Here is a 24,169-nt window from a genome sequence, read left to right as displayed (position 1 = left end):
ATCTGACACACACTGAAACGGACGAGGACTCAGTGTGGATGTATGAGTGTATGTGTGTGTGTGTGTGTGTGTGTGTGTGTGTGTGTGTGTGTGTGGGTTGCTGACTTTTCTCCCAGTGTGGTGTAAACAGAAATGTGGTGTTCTTAGCAACTGGTGAGCAGAAATCCAGTTAAAGGGTCAGTTCATCCAAAATCACGTGGGTATCTTGGCATGTAGTATCAGTCTTCATATTCACTCCTGAGACTTGAGCCAACAGCAGAACATAACGGAGATGGAGGAAATTTAGTCCAAAGTGCTCAAAGCATCAAAACAACTCAACTGAAATGTCTCTTTACAGAAACAGTTACTCAGACTGATGTGGACATTTTCTCTGGGACCGTTTCTTCAGTAGAAAATTGTCCTTGCTCTATTCAAGGGTGTGTGTGTGTGTGGTATGTGTCTATGTGTATGTGTGTGTGTGTCTCATTATCATCAGAGCAGGAGGACAAAGTAACCAGCCTAACTAGGTCAGACGAACAAAGCCCACCCTGCACAAACACACACAGACACACACTTTCACGGCCGTTGCCACTGAAGGAAACATTGAAGCAGTCGGGTAACTACAGTAGATTTTTAGCTGGCTCTTAAAAACAGGACAGGAGCGATCAAACTGCTGGTCAACGGGGTCAAACTTTATTTGTATTATTCAATCAAATTCTTGAGCATTACCTCTTTTTGTTTCCCTTATTTTCCCAGATGATTATTGAACTCAAACTGTTTGAAAAAGCATGTCAGCTTAGTCAGAATAAGATCTCAACTGGCTACAGAAACAGTTCAGACAAAATGTAGCTCCTTCTTCAAGTACTCTTGACTGGAACGAACCCCAAGGAGGTGAAGTGCAGCAGAGAGCACAGTGTTATCCTGAAGTGAAGTTACAGGAATTGGAACAAGACTTACTTTTACATCTCCTGCGGCCAAAATCTAGTCAGATTTCAGGCTGCAAAACCTCAGTCCAGCCAATAAGCTGCTTGTGAGTCAAAGTGACTTTTGTTTACGAGCGCCAGCACCTCAGACCAAAGCAAACTAGCTGCGAGAGAGATCACACCCTTTGTTACAAACAGAAGGCAGGAGCACTCCCTGTTTTTACCATGATATCTTTTGCATTAATCATCGTCTGAGTGACCTTGTTTTGGTGGAGCTGTTGGATTCAAATGGCTTCTCATTTGTGACAGCTGCAACGATTACTCAATCGAAAGAAAATTAACGACCAATTATCTTGATAATCGACTAACCGTTTCAGTCATTTTTAAAGCAAAAAAAGTCGAAAAAGGTGCAGGTTCCAGCTTCTTAAATGTGATGATTGTGATGACTTTTCTTTGTCATATATGACAGTAAGTCAAGAGTCTTTGGGTTTTCGACTGCTGGTTGAACAAAAGAAGCAACTTAAAGGCGTCACGATGAGCTCTGGGTAATTGTGTAGAACATTTGTTACATTTTTTTCAATAAATGAGTAATCAAGGAAATGATCAGCAGATTCAGCGATAATGAAAACAATCGTGCAAATATCTGACAATTATAATGTCACAAATTATAAATCCAGCAGCAAACTTCATTTAAACTTCAACAGAAAGTCAACTGCCTGACTTGATTTGATGATTGTGAGTTTGTTTGTTGGAGCCGTCGAGCATCTGTTTTCTTTGTCATCGTCAGTGAGTACTTGAGGATTTTTTCTCTGTTCTCGCTGTTTACATGTATTGTATTTGTGGGATTAGTCTGTATAATTAGAGCGTTGGGATGTTACTGGAGTGTTGGTCTGTTATCAAGGCTTGTGGCAGATGCCAGTTTAAGCCCCTCACACACATGCACATGCACACGCACACACACACATGCTCTTAAGGCAGCTTCATAACATGATACAGATTAGGGTTCAGACTCTCTTCTCTCTTTGTCCCTCCCCCTCATGTTTCTTCTGACCCTCTCCATCATTCCCCTTTTCCTTCTTCCAGGGATGAACTGCAGGTAAACTGACTCTACCCTACTCTCAGTTACTGTGGAGTGGGGTCATAATACTCTGTCGAGGGATCTGAGAAGACTTCAGCATGCATGAATTCCTGACGTTGTATTAAATTTAGAAATTTCCCTGTCAGGAAATGTCGAGAATGATTCCAAGATCCATTGTTAGTCTTTCTTGAAATATTGCACATTATCAATTGGAATTAAAAACAACTTGTTGATGCCAAATGTCCTTCAAGCAAGAGACAACATATTGAGAAACTTAGTGCAAGCAGCAAGCCGGGATATGTCTGCAGCTCTTCATTTGTTTAGTCACACATTATAAAAAACTGCAGCTTCTTGCGATTTGGACATTGCACTTAGCCATATTGATTATATTTTTGCTTTATTGTGCAGCCCTTATTTAGATTCATCCTGTAAAAAACAAATTAATTTGACACTGGGCCAAAACTGAATCTAATCAGAGAGATTTCTGGGGAGGTAAAGGATCATTTCTCAAAGTGGAATAAGATAAAAAATGTAAAGGCTCAAGTAAATATGAGAGCCTTAGATAAAATCCTAATTCCTTTCGATCCACAATGCCTGATTTATGTGGGTTTTTTCAGTCTGGCTCCTTCTGTGATTTTCACTTTCAAAATGGAGAAACATTTCAGCCTCTTCTGCTGCCAGTGCATTGTGCTCTTACTATAAATACCAACATGGTATCATGTCAATTTGTTCGACAAGTTGGCTACAGGAAAAAGAACAAGCCAACACCAAACATCAAAATGGACCCATATATGCAGGACACATCTCAAAATAACAGTCCTTTTAGTTCATTGTGCTGACTAAATACTCAGTCACCTGATCCTCCATTGTTTTAGTCTGAAGTAGAGCAGAAACGATGAGTCAATTAATCAATAAACGGATTGGCAGAATTCATTATTGACTGAATGTGAAGATTTGCTTGGTTTCCACAATTTAATATCACTTTAAACTAAACTTGATGTCTGTGGGAAACTCTGCAGGGTGTTCTTCATTAATCTTATCATGCTTTAGATGACACCATTAGCAAATTAATTGGAAAAAATAATCAAAGGTTTACCTGATAATTAATACCGGAATATTTATTTTATTCGTTGACTGTCTCATCGTGTGGATGGTTAAACAATTACGTGTTGGTATTAATAACCACAGCCTCTTCACACCAGCATTCTCACTCTACACACACACATACTCAACACATGCATTTGCATTTAACACACACCCTCGACACACAGCCCCCCCCCCCTCTTTCCCACTCGCACACTAAAGAAACACTGGCTGTCAACACACCCCCCTGACGCTGACCTAAGATCTGTGTCTCTCCCTCGAAACACATTCTTACCACACTGATGTCAAAAGGGTGAAGCCTGAGAGGTGACAGGACACCCACCCGTCCAGCACACACTCACAGCGTTACTACTGCAGTCTCTCCATCAGCTCTTGCTGTATCACTCCACCCTTGCCTCAGGCTCCCATCGCTCCTATAGCCCCCACAGCTAGCTAATGTTAGCACTATCACTATGTAAAAACTGATAGCAGGAACCAGAATGCCTCGGATGGCGACAAGCTTAACTGAAGCACTGGGACTTTGTAGGGTCATAGCTGCTCACAACATCAATGCAACATAAATTCACCATGTGAATTCTTGTTTAACCTTGAACGGGTTTGCAGTAGCAAAACTGTCCAGTCATGATTTAAGTATTAAAGTAAAAGGCTCTCAGTCAAAACAGTCAGAGCAGGTCACAGAACCAAAAACACCACTTCATTGACCCAATAACTGTTGTTCTTTTGTGGAAAAGAAAACTTCTTTCAGCAGTCAAAACAATGCCATAAAAAATGTCTTTTATTTTAATGAAATACATTTTCTCATACCAGTATTTTGTATTTTATTTTGATATACTTGATAAGCAAGTATTTGTAATTCATAACGAGATCATTTTTGATGCAAGTTTGTGCTTATTTCTGATCGGCGGTTAATACATTTTTAAATTGGCTAAATTCTTAACAGTTATTAATAATTGAATCTCATCCCTAGAACAAACAGATTGACTGAGAATTGGTCTTTCAATGCACAATAAGTGAAAACACCTGTGAGGAGGCTGAGTAGGTGCTTTAAGGTCATGTTAGCCTATGTAACATTAGCTTGCTAAATGGAACGACTGGGTTTACCTGATGCATCTGGCATGTTTCAGGTCACGGTCACACGTCAGTGAATGACCATCGCCTCTGAGGGGGTCAACCGCACTCTTATTTTCACTGCCACTGGTTGTGTCTGCGACTCAAAGTTCACCGAAGCTGAACTCCATGTAGAGCCAAGATAAGAATTTGCTTCACCACCAGATGCTAATTTGTTTCATTTGCCGCTTTGCTCACACAGACTGGAGGTAAACGGGAGGCCAATATTTGCCAGTGTCGATCGAGTGACCGTGCCCTGTTTGAAATGTTTCACTGCTTGTCTTTTTGTTGTTGCTGCTGGATCATATTATGAATCTGGCCTTTGAAGCTGTTGGAATTGTTGAATGTTGAATGCAGTCCTCGGATATGTTGGCAAACGTTGTATTATGTGGTTCCGATTTATAGCCTGTTTGAAGCAAGAACATAAAGTCCCTCTCCCAAAGCCGGCTTGACCTGCTGAACTTTGACCGACTAAACGAAGTTTAGTGCTCAGAGGTGAACATTTGCGCTTTCTAAAAGAGCAGAGGATGATTTAAAGAGGACTGTAGATACAGCAATGCACCTAAAACTTACCCATTATGAATAATTCTGTCCATTTTTTCCAGTGTTATAACGACAGAGCAAATTATCATCATTGATCAATACATGATAATGAGACTGTGGCTGAAGATTTTCTGAGCAAGACTTGTAACCGGTGTGGGCTCGAGGCCAGTGCTTTACAGTGAGAAAAACAAAGAGACAGAAAACACAAAGATACGATTAGGGCTACATCTATTGATTATTTTTATAATGTGGAAAATGGCTTGGCACAAGATTTGAGAGCCTGGAGGAGCATTTTCAAATGTCTTGTTTAGGGCTGTAGCGATATACCAGTTACACGGTATAATGTGGTGTGAAACATGATCAACCTGGTCTTCATACAGTGTAAATTTATATACGCTACTGAATTCTACCATATCAATGTAATTAAAAATATATACACATTTCACGTTTCTTTCATCAGTCAGGACATAATATATTGTGATATTATAAAGCATTTGTTCACCAAGAAAGCCTTCTATCTTCATTGCTTTACAGATCAACTTCTAATAAAAATTGTTATTATTACGTAATACTGGATGCTGTGATATTGTGAAACCCTGATGATATTTATCATAACATGAAACTGTTGCATCCTTAGTCTTATTCACATCTGAGTTTTCCAGTCATTGAATAGCTGTCATTTTGCTTGATTAAACAAGTGCAATAACTAATTGCCGATCAATCGCTTAATCAAGGAGCCGTTTCAACTCTAATCTAGATACACCTTTTGCAGAACGAACATTGCACATTGCATTTTTGCCATTTTCATGCAAAAAAAACAGCTCCTACTATTTGTGGGCGTGTACTACAGGGGTGCATAGTATGCAAATGTGAGTTTTCAAAGTAGTTGATACGACATAGAAAGGAACTGAATCACAGAAACATTGCAGTCAAACTCACTAGACTTGGTGTTTTCATCTGCAGTCCTCCCACCTTTAAAAGGACCTGTCAGCATCCACGTTACCATGGGAACCAGGCCTCACTGATGCGCCTTGTTAAGCCCGGTCAATCGAAATGCTGAAGTTACACATCCCCTGGGTTAGTGCAGGATGAGTGTGCTCACTATTTAAGCCAGCCTTTGCTGCTGGAAGGAGCGATCACAGCAACAGGAAAGGTCTATTTCACAATCCATCCTCACTTCCTGCATCATTTCGTACGGCACGCCTGCTAACAGCAACACTCAACGATCGCAAGCATATCTAGGTTTCGGACAGATCGTAGGGAAACGTCTCGCCTGAGGGCTGGTCTGACTTGAAAGTTAGCTTAGATGGACAGCTGTGGGCAACATCAGGTTTAAGGTGAGCGACCGCCAGGCTACTGAGAAAACCTCCACCCTAAAAGCCGCCCTAGCACTGTCACCAACCTTGTTGATTCATCATCTTTATGTCTACCAACCCGAATAGCAGCACGGCGAAGGTTAACCACAAGTCACACCAGTCAATGTTAACGTTAGGTCACAGGCTGGCAAGACAGATGCAGTGATTTAACATTAGCATACAGGCTAACTGTTAGTAGCCATTGGTTTTCATCGTCCTCCAGTTTCATGTCGCCCTGGTCTTATTACACAGACGCATATTAAACGCCTCCAAGGCAGGTTAATATCACAGTGAGAGGCTGACATTGGCAAGCTACATCAGGTGAGAATGACCAACTAGCCGCGCTAACGTATCTATCAATGCAGCTAGCGAGCAGGCTAACCAGTGAGAAGCTAACGTCAGCTCGTCAGCCCGCTCAGGGACATTCTTTCACAGCACACATACTACACTCTGCCCTTACCTCATAGTTCAGTTTCCATCGTGAAATACTGGATAAAGTAGCCCGTTGCGTATTTATGTACCCATATAACGTGGTTTGTTCTCCCAAAATGTGCTGTTTTATCACCAAAGCCCTTTCCGGCGATTCTCCTGTGGTTCCAAAATCCCGACCGACTGAGGGACAGCTGGAAAATGGGGTAACGTCTCTGACGTATCGCGAGATGTCACAGTAGCTATAAGGATGTCGATGAAATCTCGCGAGAATTCACAAGCCGTTTGCTCGCTTGGATCACAGGGACGCTATGAGGTAAAAGGATTAGTTGCGCTCCTGCCGCCCGCTTTTTACTAAGAAAAACACGCTTTCTTGTATAAAAATACATACAAAACAACAACAAATATGTAAAGGTCTAATTGTTTTTCCTCCCAGCAAAATAAGAAATTCAACAAGGGAAAGAACACAATAAAATTCCCAGTTTCACTGTAATTTAAAAACATCTTTCTCTGGACAAACTGAAAAGTGCAAAGGAGACATTAAATTAGGTGATACAATCCATCAGAGCAGGATTAGTGTTTACCCACAGAAAACAGTAATAACATGGCTGTAAATAGGCCTTTACATCAAAACTTGACAACAAACTGAAAACATCTTATAACTCTCAAGGAAAAGCAATGAGTTAAAAATGTAAATAGAGCCAGAAAGATAAAATATTTTAATAAGCAAATATGTAAAACATGTCCTGTACATTTAGAGATTTGAGAACTGAATGACTGCCCTTGTGATAATTAGATATAAATAAATATTTGAAATATACATCTATTTTAACACTGTACTACAAGGGATTCATATAAATGATGATTTAGAAAGATAAAAACAGAAATATCTTTTAAAAATGTTAATTAAATAAGGCATTTTCTTTCCTCTAGTAGTTGTTGTGTGGTACTTTTAAGGTGTGGTCATCCTGACCTCCAGCAGGGGGCGCTGATGTCACAAGTTTAGCTCGACAAGCACACATTGTAAACAGCGAAGAAGAAGAAGAAGAGGCGGTCAGCTGACTGAAGCTAGCAGAAGTGTTTCATCTACTGGAGAAAAACAATGAATATATGAAAAAGGAGCTTCGTCAAGCAGATTTTAAGATTTTATCTTGTAGTAACAGCCTCTCTGTGTCAAATAAAGGTGAAACAGTATGAAAGGTTTGTACTGCCGAGCCGGTGTCGGTGATGCTGGGCCCAAGTTCGTGATTCAGGAAACGGTGAGTTTGTGTTTTTGTCTCTCGGGCTCTGTGCAGGTGGATGTTGTTTCTGACTGACTGACTGACTTCTGTCAGTACACGACTCATTTCACAGCATCACTGAGAGCAATTTTGCAGACTAATCTGAGTGTGTGACACTGTGGCTCCACCTGCAGACATCACTGCTGCTGAGTTAGCACTGGTGAAATGAGGCAAACACTTACATCTCATTATGTTTTCTGCAAAGTTTTACAATCAGAAATGTAAATATGATAAGGCAAGACTCTCAAGAAGGACATGGAGGTATTTATTCTTTGTCTGCACACTCGGTTGTTTTCCTCTTTAACTGTGATCTTTGATGGTCATTTGTATCTTTCTTCTCTAAGACTAGTACAATAAAGACAAAGTGTCAAATATCTTGACACAACTGCAGAAACCTATTTTTAGCCCACCACACTGGGAATGTCATTTTCCAAAAACCCAGATTAAATTGAAAAATCATGAGTCACGAATAAGTGCAATAATTAGTTTGGTAGTCATGGTGTAATGTGATTACAGTGTCTAGAGGAAGGAATCACTGAATAATGGATTGCTGACTTCATCTTTGTGTCTGTCTCTTTGTTAAAATGATTCAATTTGTCTGTCTGTGTTCGACTTTAGTCTGTGACACTGTGACTGTCTGTGTCTCCCTTGCTAAGACATACACTGGTATAAAACAGTATAAAGTTTCTCTGTGTCCGTGTTTTCCCTCCAGAGTCTTCCAGAGGTTTTAGGCAGCCAACTGGTCAGAGTTCAGGTGAAGGCGTGTGGACTCAGCCCACTGGACCTCAAGGTACGTAAATCGAAGATGATGTCAAAATTGATGTGGGCACGACTGATTAGAAGATAATGTGACAAAGACAAAACAGAATAAATGTCACTTTGTGACATCAGTCAAGACATGCACAGGATCCACATAAGATACAAATAAGATAAGAAAGCAAGCATAAAGTCATGTAAAGCTTTATTCAAGATAACACATTTAAACATCATAAAAAAGATAAAAAATAGCCGTCTAACCAGCAATAAATAGTTCAAGTACAAGATGAGTAAAAGTCTCGTTAACTCCAAAAGATCTCCAACCAGAATTAATTACTACAATTACAGTTATAGTTTATGCAGGACTTAATTCATACTTTGAAATAATCCAAAAGTAAAATGAACTATATTGTACATGTTTAATCCTTACACACAGCTCACAGCTGAAAAGCTTTGGTTATGTTGTATCTCGGGTCGCAACTGATGATTATTTTCACAATTTATCAAATATTGTTTGGTCTATAAAATGTCGAAAAATTGTGACAAAATGCTCATCACACTCATTGTGAATTCCCAAAGTGACGTATTTAATTAGCTACTTTCATCAAACCAACAGTTTAAAACCCAAAGACGCTTCATTTATTGTCATAAAAAACAATGGAAAAGCAGCAAATTCTCACATTTAAGAATCTGGAAGCAGCAGATGTTTGACATTTTTGATTGAAAAGTGATGGCAATGATTAGCTGAATATCAAAATAGTTGGAGAATAATTTTCTTTTGTTGCAGCTCTAATTGTACCAGCATTGTTTCTAAACTTTCACACCAGTAAAAAACTCTAAATTAAATCTAAATCAGTCGGTTAGACACATCACTTCTTGTCCTGACTGCATTCATCATGACTCATCTCTGCTCGTCTCTTCTGTGCTCCAGTTACTTGCTGACGTGGGGATCCAGAGAGATTTAATCCCTGTTGGCAGAGAGGTGGCCGGGGTCGTCCAGCAAGGTTGTTAACACACAAGCCAAAGTAATTGTGTGGATTAGTCGTGAGTGCCTTGATATAAACTGTCGGCACCTGTTTAACTGGTTTGTTTGTGTTTTCCTGCAGTGGGCAACAAGGTCTCCTTCTTCCAGCCAGAGGACGAGGTTGTAGGTAGGATTTTATTTATGTATCTGATCTGGGAGATGCATTCCGACTCTGATGAGACTCTGGAGAGCTTTACAGGAACTTGTGGGGTCAGGGTTGTTGTATAGGGGCAAATATCTAATAACTGGAGATGGGTAATAATTAAGTGACATTATTTATTTTCTCTTTATATTATTTTATTGTGACAACATTACATGTAGATATTGTGATTCTCAGCTCTAATGTCTAAATAAATAAGTTCAATTTCATCAACCTCTGTTCGACTTTGGTCTAATTTTTAGATCTTATTCTAGTAAAAGTCTCTAAAAACCCATCTGGAGTCAATAATTTGGACTAATATGAGTTTTCACTTTCTACCAGGTGATTTTGAAAGCTTAATATTATAACATAAGTGTAAAAACATTATTAATGGTGTCCATATATCTTCACTACATATCTTCTTTCTCTCACCAACTGTCCCTCTCCAGGTATTCTGCCTCTGGAGTCTCCCTGCTCTGGACTCTGTGATGTCATTGACATAGACGAACATTATTTAGGTAGCACACTGCGCACACACACACACACACACACACACACACACCAAACACTATTATTTTCTAATAAAAGTCACTTTTTCCATTTTCCTCTTGATTCCTTTTCTTCCTGTAAACTGCTGCGATGGTTCCTCATCTAAAGTCCCTGTGATCAGTCCGCTCACATAAAAGACAATCCAGGTCACATCTCCTCATATAAAAGGTCAAACTATTTGCAGCTTGCTCCACAGGAGGCATGATGGTTTTCTGAGGTGGCCAGTCTCTGTCAGCCTTTCATCTGCACCTCATAAACTGAAATAAATTGGTGCTGGCAGTTTGACAGAAGCAGGATAGCGTAAAAAGCAGCTTAAGTGCACAGACTGCCCCCCTCTGTCACCTAGAGTTTTCTGTCTGACTTCAGTTTGAAGGGTTGCACAAGGGAAGAGAGAACACGCTGTCCTCGGAACATCATTTGGATCAGTTTATAAGGCAGAGTTCATTCCTTTAAACTGGAATCGCATCGTATTACATTGATTTTATACTCAAAGCCAGAAGTGGTGAGGTAATTAAATCGTGATGAAGCTGATCTGATAAATGTGTGTTTCTGTCTCTGTTCTCCAGTTCAGAAACCGGAGAAGCTCAGCTCGGTGTGTGTGGCGGGAGCGCTGCGTGACGGCCTCTGTGCTTACACCGCTCTGCACACACACGCTCGCATGGCAGCCGGACACACACTCCTGGTCACGGATGGAGCCAGTGTACGTGATGATACCACAGAATATGGCAGAGAAACACACACACACCATGTTACTTTGTTTGTAGACATTTCAGATTTGTGTGAATTACACTAAGATTCAGTGACGATCCAGGTGTAAATGTTTCCGTCTCCTCTCTCTCCTCAGTCTTTTGGCCTCATGTGCATCCAGTTGGCGTGCTACCACGGAGTGAAGGTTCTAACGACGTCGCACTCGCCACAAAAACAGACGTTCCTGGAGCAGCTTCGGCCCAGCGTAGGTATGTACAGGCCAACGGAGTGATGCTTTCAAAATCCTTAAACCTGCCTGTAACATAAAGTCTTAAACCCACTGTCTGCAGACCATCTGTGAAATGTTTTCTTTGGCATTTTCTACAGAATCACAGCAATTGTTTCAGTATTGGAGAACTTTTCCTCTGATCATTCCTTTTGCTCCTCTTTCATCCCTTTTTATAAATCTTTACACCCTTTTCCTGTCTCCTTCTGTCCTTTTCTCCTTTTCCCCACTCCCCTTCGTATGTTCCTCAGGTGTTCAGGATCCTTTAGTGGGTGAGGTCTTTTCTTTCTGTCTTCCTAACTCACTTACATGCTTGCTTCCTGACTCGTCTTCTCATACCTGCAGTAAAAAGCTGTTGGAACGATCACTATGAGCTGAAGGCTTATCGCTTTGTGTATTATTTATCTGTCTGAAGTCAGGATGACTCCTGTGTACAGCACATCACCATTTATCCTATCAGATGCGTTATTCTTGCTATGATTTTTACACATTTAGTCGCAGAGTTAACAATAAAATTAATCATACAACCTCCAAAAAAAGACTTGGTTATTAAAGGAGAATGAATTTAATCAATAAAAAAATCTTGGCCTAAAAGCTGCTGCCACCATGTGGATTATATTGAAATTGCAACCACTGCAATGAGGCGTTATGTTATGTTTGCTGGAGAAGAATTACAAACTGACTCATGATATTGTGTTTTTGTGTCTTTGTGTGTAAAGCTAAGGTTATTCCAGTGTATGACGGCTCACCAGACCTGCTGTCGGTGGTTCTGGAGGAGACGGGAGGACTGGGAGTGGATATAGTCATAGACTCTGGAGGTAAACACACTTCTATGTGATTCTCAGTCTTATTTACACTTTTAACAAGGTTGTAAACATATAGATGAATCTGATAACATGTTGTCAGGCTTCTGAATGATGTCTTAGATCAACCAAGATTTTATCCATGTCGGCTTGAATTTAACCTCAGTACATTTCACTATTTGTGTGTAGTGCGTCTGCGAGAGGAGGAGTCAGAGGAGGCAAAGCTCCTCCCACACAAACACGACATCATCAGTGTGCTGGGAGTTGGGGGGCACTGGGTCACATCCCACAAAGACCTGCAGGTGAGTCAGAGTCAGATGTATAAATAAATGTAACCTTGAGTCAGCAGTTTTTCCACTAGTCTTTGTCTGTGTTTGTATTTTCACAGTTGGATCCTCCAGATTGCAGATTACTTCACTTAAAATCAGCCTCTCTGACGTTTCTCAACCCCGAAGTGTGGACGGCTTCATCAGCGCAGCAGGGCAGATACCTCCGTATCCTCATCTCACAGTGTGTCATCTCAAACAAACGCACATGATCAGGCACATACGTTCTCCGTCCTTAACAGCTTGTTTCAGATATTCTGAAGGACATCGTGGACAAGATGTCAACTGGAGTCCTCAGGTAACTCAAACACTCCAGGTGTTTATACTGGTGCCAGACTAATATATATAAAAATGAATAAAAAATCTTAAATCTTTTGCCAGTGAGAAATTACAGGATGAACCCCTCAGAAAACAGATGAATACAAAGAAATTATATATGATTTAACTCAATATGAAGACATTAAATATATTTTTAAATTCAGCATTTCATGGCTGAAACATTGCCTCATGTAAAGGTTAGCATAGGTTAGTTAGTTACACATTTATAGCCTTTTCTCCGTTTCAAAAGAAATCGAGTGAAAACTCCAAATTCACAGATCCACCAAAGCTGCAAGGATTGGCTGCCCACTCTTCTCAAGCTGCACACATAATCTGTCGTTTCATCTGTCTGTCTGGTTTCCATCCGTCTCTGCAGACCTCAGGCTGAGGAGGCCGTGCCTCTCTACGAAGCCACAGTCACCATGGAGACCGTCCAGCGTCACCAGAAGACGAAGGCGGTCGTTCAACTCTGACCAAAATACTGAGACATTAATGAAAATCATTAACACCTCCGGCTCCAGAGTGACCTGCGTGACTTGAAGCTGCAGGAAGAATCTGCTTCTGATGGAAGAGTCACTGCGTTTATTCAGAAAATACAGACTCCTCTGACCACATTCACAGTTTTTACATTAAACATCCAACTTCTGAATGAGTATGTTTTCATATGGCTACAGTCATCAGCATAACCAAATTACAGTCTAAAGAACTGTATTTATGTTCCCGTCACAAAGGGTGTTGTGTAACGTTGCAGTTTTTGTCTTTGTAATCAGAAAATAAATCAGACAACGTGACTGATTTGTGCGTCCTTATTGGCACTTCTGCTCCCGTCAGGGTTTTCCTCTTTACTCGGTTTCCTCACAGTTATGTTTTACCTGAGAGCAGACGGTTACAAGAACAGTTTGTTGTGTAAATCTTCTGTGCACTGTCTTTGACCTTTCCCTGGCTCAACTGATGGTGGTGATGAGAGCCTTGTTGTCTCGCTCGGGGCCATTACAACAGGGCAGACGCTCTTTCAGCACATCTGGAATCAAACCTGCGACCCTGTGCTTCCAGAGGACCGTCCACCATCCCCCGTTCAGCCAATAACCTCACGTCTTAGAGCACCTTGCAGACCACAGCACCAATCAGACGTCAGCTCACTGTGTCAGCGTTAGGTTGGCATGACAACGGCTCATCTGGTTGTCCCAGCATGTCTTCCAGTACATCGAGACTTTTTCCCAGGATGCACCTCTCCTCCTGTCGCAGTGACTGGACCACATGGAGCTGCTCCCTGACTGACTGCTCACACTGCTGCAGGAGGAGGGAGATCTAAGCACACAGCACATAAATAATCAGGATTTTGTGTTGAATCAGTGGAAATAGTTCAGTGGAGTGTGTGTGCAGGTACACACACCTGATCCAGAGCTGAGTGTGTGTCTTGCAGGAGTCTCTGACAGAGAGTCTTTGCTGTCTGGACGCTCCACTGCTCTCTCTCCTCACACACCGCCTGGCCGAGCAACACCGCCTTCCAGTGGTGACTTTGGAAATGAGCACACATTTAATAAATTATATCAGCATAGACTGAATCAAGGAACCTAAAAAAGAAGGAAGAGCCATTACGTCACTGGATCTGTCTTTGGGGCCAGACTGTGGTGACAGAAGTCTATGGGAGATGCGAGGAGAAACGCACAGAAACCCACCATATGACCCAGTGGTCATATGACCACTACACAAATTTGAGGAATGAACAACATGTCGTTAATCTACTCTCTGAAGTGTGTTCCTTCATTTTCTGGAGGCATTTCTTCATGAGAACTTTTTTAGGTTCCTTGCACTGAATGAAGAAGTGGAGTGTGTGTTTCTGTGTGAGTGTTTGCTCTTACTATAACGCTTGTGGCAGCGACAGCAGTCTGAGAGCCGTCATCAGCCTCCAACTGGGGCCTTCACTGGACACGGTCAGATTTCTGACAGAGAGAAAGAGGAAGATGAGGTTTTAAACTTAAATTTTTTATTTATTTATTTATTTAATTTAAACGTTTTGGCTTTCTTGGTATTGAAAAAGTGTTTTTAATGACAATATTCTTTATAAACCTGTGATAATAAATTAAACTAATGTTAATCAATCTGTGTAATGCATAGATATATCTGGAAACTGCTTCTTCTCTGAGCAAGACAGACAACAGGTACCTCCAAAACTGGAGGACTGTTCCTTTAACATAATATTATAATAACAGTTATCACAACGGTTTACAGACAAATCACATAATACATAAAAAGAACAATGACAATGCTAATGTGAGTCTTACTGAAGGAAATCGTTCTCTCTGAGAAACTTGATCTTCTGATCCAAACTCCTGTCACCTCTTAAAACATCAGTGAGGAGATCTGAGGGACCACAGTGAAAGACAAAAACTTCAAATCACAGGCGACACAGTTTTCAGGTCCCATATTGTAGAAAGTGAGACTCCACTGACTTTTTTGATTGTAAAACAGGCCTCTGTGCTGTGTGAGTACTGTGAAATGTTTTGAGTAAAGTTGGAGATGATGATGGCTTTCTTTCTATTTCCTAATGTAGTTCACCTGTATGCACATAGACCACGCTGTGAGGGTTGCAGGGGGCGACGAATCCATACTCCAGCATCAGGCGCTGGCTGTCATGGGAACCGTAGTAAATGAAGGCCTGCTGGTAGCGGAGGGTCCCGGAAACGCTCCTGATTTCATAACATCTCGTCACGTCATTAAAACTCGCTTTTACCTAAGAAAAAAAAAACAGATTTCTGATGAGATTTATGAAAACTCACTACTGTCCAATCAGTTAAAACTCCACATCTACAGCATCTGCTGAGTGATTAAACTACAGTTCACCTGCACGTCAGGGCGGTGATTGAGCAGGTCCAGAAACGGAGCTAAAGCGTAAACGTCCTGTCCGGACAGGAAGTTGTTGGACGGGTGGGACATGAAGACAGAGCGTGTGTTGACGCTACACCACGCCCACCTGGAGGAGGAGGATGGTGACAGCTTAATAACAACACGACAGAAACGTTCATCTCAAAAAAACCTTTTAAACGCCACAAAAACATAAAACAGTTACAAATACCAAAAATAAATAAAGTACCACTAACAAAAAGTCCTGCTTTCTTGTTATTTGACTAAAATGTTAAAGTAGTACTTATATTTAATGTGTGTGTGTGTGTGTGTGTGTGTGTGTGTGTGTGTGTGGTTGTGTGTATATAGGTGTATATAAGTGTACATACCTTAACGCTTCATATGTTAACACCTCCTCCACAGGCTGACTCAGGATTGGCTGAAGGGATCTGGATTAAGAGTAACATTATTCACATTGTTCACAAAAAACGAAAGAAAGAAAGATCCGGTGTATTACAGGATCTTGCATTCTGCAAATATTTTTACACAATGTGCAATCTCTTCTAATCTGCACACACCCATCACACATAACTTAAACATCTCGCCTCAGCGACCTCTGTGCCTGACTCACCTGAAGAAGTCTTGATGTGAGGAGTGGATTTCTCGCACCGCCTCCCTCTGCTCTGAAGCCCGTCTCCTGACACTTGTAGGCAGAACGGCCACGACATCGTCGGTGAAATAGGCGGGGCAGGTGTAGGTGGTGGGCAGCACGTCGATGTAGGGGAACCAATCAGACGCTTCTCCTCTGTGCCGCTCGCACACCAGGAAGACACAGAGCGCCACCAGGGGAGAGAGGCGGGGCTTCCAGCTGAGGAGACAAAATGATGACAGTTTGGGTCGTTCTGTTACGACACTCACTACATGTTGATTACTCTGTGTCACAGCAAAAACACAAATCACACCTTCAAAAACTACCAGAGCTGAATCATCTTCACTATGACACACTGAAGCTTTACATAAGTAGTAGTAATTGCAGGACTGTTGTAAAGGACTGCATTAAATTTCATAGTTTAATATCATGTTCATGGAAAAGCCAATATTTGCATACTTTATTTTAAATTTAGAAATCTGTTGATATTACATCCAATAAGGTGGAAAAAAAAGTACCATTAAGAGTGTATTATGTACCAGAAATAAAGGCTCTCAACCTCATTTTCCTTTAAACTGATGCACAGTTTATTTCTTTTCATTTTTTAAGGGATAGCTATAAAGAAATAAATACATCCAGAGTATTTTGTTACTGTGAGATACAGTGAGGCTTGACAAACTGCACCCATTTTTCCTAGTGTTGTGTGAAAGTAACCTTGAAAAAACAGTTATATTTTGATATTTGAAATAGTTTTACTAGCATGTACATGTATGTGTGTGTTTACCTCTTGATGTACTGTCCCAGGTAGCTGTCCAGGACGGTCGAGGTTGTGAGGAGGCAGGACTCTGGCAGGGAAATGATCAGCTGGCCAGGCTGACAGAAAAACAGGGTCAGACAGGGAAAAAAAGATTTTAAGCCCCAAGAACCACAAGAAAACAGAAGTAGTGAAAAGCAGAAATTGTATTAATGCAGTGATTATCAACTTGTTTATTTTCTGACAGACATTGAAGCAATTACGAGCTTTAGAAACTGTATTTGTAAGTTATCACTGTGCTGCAGCTTATTTAATCAGATGCACTGACGCATGTTTGCGGACTCACCTCGATGGTCTTGAGAGCTCGCAGTCCTCTGCCTGTGTCTGGATGAGGAGAAACAACAAACACACACAAACTTTACAGTCTGTACTTCAATCCATCAGTCAGAGTATTATCCTACGGTTGAGTCTGATTGTTGTCACATCTAAAGAAACTGAGTGTTTGTGTAAACATCGCACTGCAAAACCTATGACTTCATTCAGATCTCGTATATCACACGGTCGGTGAGTATGTTGAGTCGTACCAGTGAAGAGGGCTGGCTGCAGCAGCGTTGAGGTGAATCCTCGTTGGTGAAGAAACCTCATGAGTCTCACGTACTGCAGCTGGTGACACAGAGACACTGAAGACACAAAGAGAAACAGGTCAGTGATGACAGGGACCAGAAGAGAGAGAGAGAGAGAGAGGCCTGTTAGTGCTGAAGCAGCCAACAGCACTGAAACATTTATATAAAGCAACAACACTGCAGCAAATCAGTTCATACCTGACTGGACGAGGGTTTCCTGTTTCTGCCTCCTCTTCCTCGCAGCTCGTCCAGCCCGACGGCTGCGACCCCTCATGACCCCACCTGGACCTGTAATACACACAATAACAATAGATCTGTGCGTGATGCTGTAACTCAAAAACAGCCACACAGTATTCACAACTTCTCTACTTCACGTGGAGACTTTCTGAGGCTGTTGAGATCAAATCATTTCCCTCATTTATCTCCTGATCACGATCAACACAGTAACTATAATGATCAACAAAGGAAAGATCCTCAACTACAAATCAGTGTTGAGAACAGCTTGTTTACTCAGCTATGGATAGACAACTCTGAGTTTATATGATGACCATCTCACATTGTAAATAGCACCTTTCTTGAAAGAGTTTGAATTTCTTTTCCCAAACGACATAGTGCACTTGTAAAGTAGCTATTTTAAGAAATCAAAGTAAATAAACAATGTATAGCCACACTTTGTAATGAGCTACAGCATTATGAACCACTGGGCAAAGCTCACAACCAAACACTGTCCCCTACATGTACAACACCACAAAACACCCATCATACACCAAATATGACGCCAACGTGTATTTGTCAATTAAATTAAACTATAACTACATAAATCACATCCATATACTACCTTGATATTATCCTCATGTGTGTCAAATGTGCATCTTGTACGGCAGCTCCTCAAACCCATGTGTTTAGCTTGTTTTTCCGGGTATGCGCACTGAGGCTGCGCAGTAAGCCTCCAGTAGCTTTCCTCCCTCTCCCTCGTTTCTCCTGCGCAGAGCTTCACTCCTCTGAGCAGCTTCACACCGCAGGTCCACTCACCTGCACAGCACCAGCTGAAGGTAAGAAGCCTCCACGTCACCTCCTGGTTGCATAGTTAGCAGCATGCTAACATGAAAACGTGTATTTTTTTTTGTATTTGCTTCTGTTATAACATGCAGCTCGTGTCAGCCAGTCAGCGTTATGCAACATCCAAACAATGATCTGAAACCAGGCGAGAGGTCTCTGAAAGCTGCGGTGCATGATCACACAGGCACTTTTAACTGCTACAGTTATGGCTCTGATTGTGAGTTATAAAAGGGTTAGTTTCTCACCTCAGCTGCATGAATCATACTGCAGTAATCCTGGTAAAACAGGTTTGCAAGCGACGGTGACTTCACATCAGGATCAGGGGCGAAGGTCCTGGCTCCTGGTGGTTGCATGACTCTGCACTTTTTAAGCCTTCTTTTGTTTTTGTTTTGTTTCATTCAGTAAGGGAATGAAGTGGCGCGTTATGTTCCCATTCCCATTTTGAATGTTTTATATCAAAATAAAATGCGTCTGTTTTTGTGATAAATACAAGTTGACCAACCTTAAAGGAACAGTTCACCCAAAAAAAAAAAAATTCAGTCATTACCCACCCTCATTTGTGTGGAAGTAGATGGGGACTTGTTTTAAAATGGTTTTTGAAATGAAAAAAAAGAATTACGTCTTTTTAAATCAATTTGGGACCTCTGGGCTTCCGTAGACCTGGATTAGACTTTTGATTTTACGTTTTAAAGGCGCAATTATTTTATAATTTATACTCACAATATATATGAGGCAGCATATCACCAGAGCTACTGCTAACCGCTGCCAACTGTAAGGTAGTTAGCTCAGTTAGTCGTGCAGCTGGCGGTGTGGGCTACGAGCTCGGATAACACAGCCAGCACAGGCGCTTTGTAGCTGATTTACATCATTATGTCAAAATTCTTACATATTGCACCTTTAAAAGTCAAAGTATTGTCAATCCTGCCAAAGGTTCAGGACGTACAGAGGATCGAAGTGTCGTTCCCTCAGACCCTCAGATCCGTAGTGTTAAAAGAAAAAGATAACAAAATATATAAAGTGTAACCTAGCTGGTGCGCCAAGAAGACAAAGAAAAACAAGACAGAAACTTTATATATATGCATTGTGATACATTTGTGTTTTGTGGACCAGTTTTATTAGATAATTGAAAATATAAAGAGCGATTCTCACCGGTCTCCCTCTGACACTGTCACCATGACTCAGCAGATCTTATCTTCTCCTTGTCAGGGCTGATAACATTGTTAACTCAGAGTTTAATTAGAAAGGGCTGTAAAAGCCCCGGGCATCTCACAACCGCCTGCCGTGTGTGTGTTTTAATAGTTTATCCGCTGTTAATGACTATTTAATATCAAACAATGATTTCCCTCTCTCTGTGGACAGATATGGCCACCAAGGTTGTCATAGTAACGGGCGGTAACAAGGGCATCGGTCTGGCCATCGTCCGGGCGCTCTGCAAGCAGTACCAAGGAGACATTTACCTCACCGCCAGAGACGTGTAGGTGTCATGACTCAACATTATCAACATTACACAACGTCACAGAGAAGGATCTTATCTTTGTGTATTTATTTGAACCCACTGACACGATTATAACACTATGATTATGAGATTTTATTATTTTATGGAAAAGGAGATTTTGTCCGCTAATGACTTCTTCAAGCTGTCAGGCAAACATTCATGTGAGCAAACAACAGGTTAAAATGACACAATAAATTTGGAAAATATATTTTTAAGGGCCTTTAGGAAAGTAAATCCTTGTCAGGCCTCCACGCAGCCGCAGAGCTATAAAAAAAAAGCAATAACTTGAAGATTTGGAAATCTAAAAACACACGCTGTTGCCAACAGGTCTGTTTGCTATCAGAATAAATGCAAAGTGGAAATAAATGAAAGCTTTTGTTTGTTTTTGTTGCAGCGGTCGTGGTGAGGAAGCGGTGCAGTCTCTGTCCTCGGAGGGACTGAAGCCCTTGTTCCACCAGCTGGACATCAACGACGTGAGCAGCATCACCACCGCTGCCGCCTTCTTCAAACAGAAGTACGGAGGAGTGGACGTCCTCGTCAATAATGCCGGGATAGCATTCAAAGGTAGGGTGACTATCATATTTCGACTACTAGCGACTACTATACTGTTAAATATGACTCTTAAATATGAAATTAGCACCAGCAGCATCAGTTTTTAGTCTTGTTGGCTAAAAACCCAATCCCAACCATTTATGCTCAAAATTAAGATGATTTTAATTTAATGATTGATTGATAATTAGTGACAGTGACATCATGGCAGCTCTTTCTGTCTCTCTCTGCAGTGGCAGACACGGCTCCATTTGCAGTCCAGGCGGAGGTGACCCTCAAGACAAACTTCTTCGCCACCAGAGACATGCTGGCTCACTTCCTGCCGCTCATCAAAGCCGGAGGTAAGGACAGACAGCTCCATCCACCCACGAGTTTGTTTGGTCTCTTTTCAGAAAATTAGACGAAAAAAGACGTGTATTAATTGGCAACAGCTCAGAAGTGACCTTGGATATTGTTTTGTATCTTGTGTATCTTAGGCCGGGTCGTGAACGTCTCCAGCTTCGTCGGCGCCCGCACTCTGAACCAGTGCAGCCCGGCCCTGCAGCAGCGTTTCCGCAGCAAGGACATCACAGAGGAGGAGCTGGTGGGACTGATGGAGCAATTCGTCGGGAAGGCCCAGAAGGGCGAACACAAGGACGCCGGCTGGCCTGAAACTTCATATGGAGTGTCCAAGACTGGACTGACGGTACGACCCATCCGTCTGTCTCTTGATTTATATTCAGTTAACTCATCTGTGATCGCAGACGAGTTTGCAGGTCTTAAAATGTATAAAGCAGCATTGTATTTGGTGTTTTCTATAGAAATTTTCATTGAACTTCTTCTCTGATGTCATATTTCCTCTCATTGATTATACAAATGTGTCTGTGTGTCTGTAGACCCTGTCCATGATCCATGCTCGGCGTCTGACCAAGGAGAGACCGAATGACGGGGTAAACACTTAAATATATCAACTTTTAATCAAGAGCCTTCTCTTTTCTTATTTTAAATCAGTTTGCAGCGTAGTCGCTTCTTAAAAGATGATTAATTTTAGTCTTATTTTAATCTTCTGTTTTACTTAAAATCCTTTTTAATCCTATTCATGTCTGTTTTTAACGTGCTTTTATCTTCTGTTGTGTTTTATTTAAACCCCAAAAGCAGCTTTTTTTTCCAGTTTTATTTCCAGCCTCGCTGCTAACACACATTTTTGTTGTATTTATTATAATTTTTTAACAGATCTTGTGCAACGCCTGCTGTCCAGGGTGGGTGCGCACCGACATGGCTGGTCCAAAAGCCCCCAAATCACCAGACGAGGGCGCCATCACCCCGGTGTACCTGGCCCTGCTGCCGCCCGGCGCCACAGAGCCGCACGGAAAGTTCGTCTCTGATAAAGAAGTTCAGCAGTGGTGAAAGGGTTAAAATGACCCGTGTGAGTGTGTGAGTGTTAGAGATTTGCCAAAAAACACCCAAACATTTGAAGATTTTGACTCAAGTAAAACCAAAATAACTCAAACTATCCAAGGGAACACTAACATGTTGTGTGAATGTGTGTGTCTGCTTTTCTTTGCAGCAATAATCAAGCTTGAATTACGGTGCTGGCTAATCGCTGATGTTTTTGAGAAGTGTAAACATTTTTATATCATTCACATATAAAATGTAAAAAATAAAACTTGCCTTTGTTAGATGAAACATAATCGTTGTGAAATCAAAGAAAATAAAAATGCTTTTTCTACAATTCAATGCTTTCATGTCAAAAACAATAAATGAACTTCAAAAATCAAGAAAACTTTGTCAGAATGTTGATTAACAATATGTTGTGTTTTATAAATGTTGACATTCAGATGCACATATTGAAGAATAACAGATATTGGACTAACAACAGGGGTGATTGAGGTCTGCTGAGGGCTGCAATGAACAAACATCAGCGGAGAGACAAGCACAAAGAAATTTCCACGCTGGATAACTCTGGAAGAGCTTTGTGTTACGCTGGGTGTTAAATAACTCGACCGTTAACAGCTCAGTTAGATGTAATGTCTGATTAAATGTCTGAATGCAGACCTGTGGGAGGAATAAGCAGATGTGGCTTATCGTGGTCTTTATCACTGTAATGTGAAGAATGTTGGTATGAGAAAAGGTCTGAGAAAACAACCTGAAGGACAGATTCACAAACTAACTAACGCTTACATGAGGCTGATGTAGGAGAACGTACCACCAGATGTTCATCAGGTCACTTGGTCACAACATTACAACAGTCTCGCCTGCTTAAAACAAATGCATGAAAAGAGTTTTTGCACAGAAATCATTTGTTTTTAAGGTGGTAATAAGGTGATTTGCACTACTTTGTATTGTTGCATTTCATACTGGTCACCACTAGATGTCAGTGAAGCATTATAGCATTTTAATGCCTCTCCCTGCTGCAACTGGAGTCTCTGCTGTTTGAACGTGACTGAAGATGGAGGAAAACAACACCACCCAGTGGACAAAGGAAGACACTACAAAGACCTTTAGATACAGCATCACACACACACACACACACACACACAGAGGAGGTCTGAGGAGTTAAGCGAGAGACGTTCTCATGAGAAAGCTGATGTTTACCCTCCGGAAGCTATACGGTCTGCTCAGTCTGTGGCTTTCACTTAAACACACACACTGAAGGATGAAACGCTGTCGCTGCCATCTGTCTGTTACTTTCCCTCCACACAGGAAGTGGCTCTGGAGGTCGGCGAGAGGTTGCAAAAGGCAGACAGACAGGAGGTCAAAAGGTTATGCACAGATCGGAGATGGTCGCCTGCCTACCTGTCGGCTGAAACGAATTTGGTCATTATATTTGAATTTAAATGATTTTAGCCATTTCTAGTGAACTATTTGTTTCTTTGTGGAAACTTTTAAGGCCTGAAGTTTTACATTTACTTGAATAAGAGCATGAGACACGTTGTACTGTATGAATCTCGTCTTTATGGTCTGTAAATCACAACTTCTGTCTCACACTTATTCGGACCACATACATCCATGTCAGGAGGAGGAGCAGGAAAAAATAAACTCAGACTTTAATTACATTAGTGGAAAGAATGTGTTTATTAGCTCTCTGTGAAGGATGTCCTATCCTCTTTATATGTAGTGTTTTTTTTCTATTAATAGTGAATAATAGCTGACCCTCTCTCCACCTCGTTCCATCAAAACACTTATTTTTGGCTCTTTTCCTGATCAAACCATAACTGGGATCTGAAAGGGTCAAACAGTGAGGAGGTTTGAGTTACTGTTGCATAAGCTCTTTGTCTTCATGCTTCCTCGATCAGAACAATCGCTGAAAACACAATTCTTGGGCTGGAGAGGCAAAGATTTGTGTTTCTGGATGAATTCCCACAGAAAAAAACAAAGATGCATGATGTAAGATTCCCATTGTGTTATTGTATCGCGGAGTCGCCTGGTTCTGGGTTTAGGAACATCTCAAATTGTGTTGATTGATTCGTAAATGTGTGGTATTGTTCTTGTGAATGGCGGTTTTCCCAGACGGAGAGACAACCAAACTAA

The 24,169-nt window shown here is 41.3% G+C and overlaps 4 protein-coding genes across 12 annotated transcripts in view; 2 read left to right on the top strand and 2 right to left on the bottom strand.

Annotated features, from left to right (window-relative positions):
• Positions 1-6,730, bottom strand: part of itsn1 (intersectin 1 (SH3 domain protein)) — a 42,208-nt gene extending 35,478 nt beyond the window's left edge. For all 5 annotated transcript variants that reach the window (XM_084376359.1, XM_084376358.1, XM_084376361.1 and 2 more), the window contains exon 1: positions 6,550-6,730. The gene's annotated coding sequence lies outside the window, so the exon portion shown is untranslated. The remainder of the gene's footprint in view (positions 1-6,549) is intronic.
• cryzl1 (crystallin, zeta (quinone reductase)-like 1) lies at positions 5,894-13,477 on the top strand. 3 transcript variants are annotated; one of them, XM_084376370.1, is made up of 14 exons: positions 5,894-6,071; positions 7,702-7,777; positions 8,511-8,588; positions 9,486-9,558; positions 9,661-9,705; positions 10,167-10,235; positions 10,833-10,966; positions 11,111-11,222; positions 11,491-11,511; positions 11,959-12,057; positions 12,232-12,344; positions 12,431-12,536; positions 12,621-12,666; positions 13,063-13,477. In XM_084376370.1, exons 2-14 carry the CDS (start codon positions 7,712-7,714, stop codon positions 13,157-13,159), a joined length of 1,059 nt encoding a protein of 352 aa, XP_084232496.1. In that variant the 5' UTR covers positions 5,894-6,071; positions 7,702-7,711; the 3' UTR covers positions 13,160-13,477. The 3 variants fall into 3 exon arrangements, with proteins under 3 accessions (XP_084232496.1, XP_084232495.1, XP_084232497.1); XM_084376369.1 differs by lacking the exon at positions 5,894-6,071 and having other exon boundaries at positions 7,538-7,777; XM_084376371.1 differs by lacking the exons at positions 5,894-6,071; positions 11,491-11,511 and having other exon boundaries at positions 7,539-7,777.
• setd4 (SET domain containing 4) lies at positions 13,254-18,918 on the bottom strand. 3 transcript variants are annotated; one of them, XM_084376364.1, is made up of 13 exons: positions 18,861-18,918; positions 17,755-17,844; positions 17,518-17,613; positions 17,280-17,317; positions 16,964-17,052; positions 16,162-16,398; positions 15,920-15,979; positions 15,531-15,660; positions 15,246-15,420; positions 14,972-15,050; positions 14,549-14,629; positions 14,080-14,203; positions 13,254-13,994 (listed from the first exon to the last, which is right to left on the bottom strand). In XM_084376364.1, exons 2-13 carry the CDS (start codon positions 17,828-17,830, stop codon positions 13,818-13,820), a joined length of 1,362 nt encoding a protein of 453 aa, XP_084232490.1. In that variant the 5' UTR covers positions 17,831-17,844; positions 18,861-18,918; the 3' UTR covers positions 13,254-13,817. The 3 variants fall into 3 exon arrangements, with proteins under 3 accessions (XP_084232490.1, XP_084232489.1, XP_084232491.1); XM_084376363.1 differs by lacking the exon at positions 18,861-18,918 and adding an exon at positions 18,395-18,474; XM_084376365.1 differs by lacking the exon at positions 18,861-18,918 and adding an exon at positions 18,395-18,474 and having other exon boundaries at positions 16,964-17,043.
• On the top strand, positions 18,500-22,415 carry cbr1 (carbonyl reductase 1). Its single transcript, XM_084376372.1, has 7 exons — positions 18,500-18,608; positions 19,975-20,089; positions 20,505-20,674; positions 20,893-21,000; positions 21,136-21,344; positions 21,535-21,588; positions 21,872-22,415. The coding sequence occupies exons 2-7, from the start codon at positions 19,977-19,979 to the stop codon at positions 22,043-22,045; spliced, it is 828 nt and encodes a 275-aa protein (XP_084232498.1). The 5' UTR covers positions 18,500-18,608; positions 19,975-19,976; the 3' UTR covers positions 22,046-22,415.
• Positions 22,416-24,169: the final 1,754 nt, after the last annotated feature.

The sequence above is a fragment of the Pagrus pagrus genome (genome assembly GCF_965226575.1).
Source record: "Pagrus pagrus genome assembly, chromosome: 15".
Lineage (NCBI taxonomy): Eukaryota > Metazoa > Chordata > Actinopteri > Spariformes > Sparidae > Pagrus > Pagrus pagrus.
Note: the sequence above shows the minus strand (reverse complement) of the source record. Positions and strands in the feature narration are given on the sequence as shown.

What these genes read in the sequence shown, in the direction of transcription:
- cryzl1 (XM_084376370.1), top strand. Translation starts at nt 7,712, where the DNA reads ATGAAAGGTTTGTACTGCCGAGCCGGTGTCGGTGATGCTGGGCCCAAG. An exon ending in CATAGACGAACATTATTTAG is followed by an intron (nt 10,236 to 10,832) that starts GTAGCACACTGC and finishes TCTGTTCTCCAG; the next exon opens with TTCAGAAACCGGAGAAGCTC. An exon ending in GCAGCTTCGGCCCAGCGTAG is followed by an intron (nt 11,223 to 11,490) that starts GTATGTACAGGC and finishes TATGTTCCTCAG; the next exon opens with GTGTTCAGGATCCTTTAGTG.
- setd4 (XM_084376364.1), bottom strand. Translation starts at nt 17,830, where the DNA reads ATGAGGGGTCGCAGCCGTCGGGCTGGACGAGCTGCGAGGAAGAGGAGG. An exon ending in CTGGGACAGTACATCAAGAG is followed by an intron (nt 16,399 to 16,963) that starts GTAAACACACAC and finishes TTGTCTCCTCAG; the next exon opens with CTGGAAGCCCCGCCTCTCTC. An exon ending in TCACATCAAGACTTCTTCAG is followed by an intron (nt 15,980 to 16,161) that starts GTGAGTCAGGCA and finishes CTCTTAATCCAG; the next exon opens with ATCCCTTCAGCCAATCCTGA.
- cbr1 (XM_084376372.1), top strand. Translation starts at nt 19,977, where the DNA reads ATGGCCACCAAGGTTGTCATAGTAACGGGCGGTAACAAGGGCATCGGT. An exon ending in TACCTCACCGCCAGAGACGT is followed by an intron (nt 20,090 to 20,504) that starts GTAGGTGTCATG and finishes TTTTTGTTGCAG; the next exon opens with CGGTCGTGGTGAGGAAGCGG. An exon ending in AGGAGAGACCGAATGACGGG is followed by an intron (nt 21,589 to 21,871) that starts GTAAACACTTAA and finishes ATTTTTTAACAG; the next exon opens with ATCTTGTGCAACGCCTGCTG.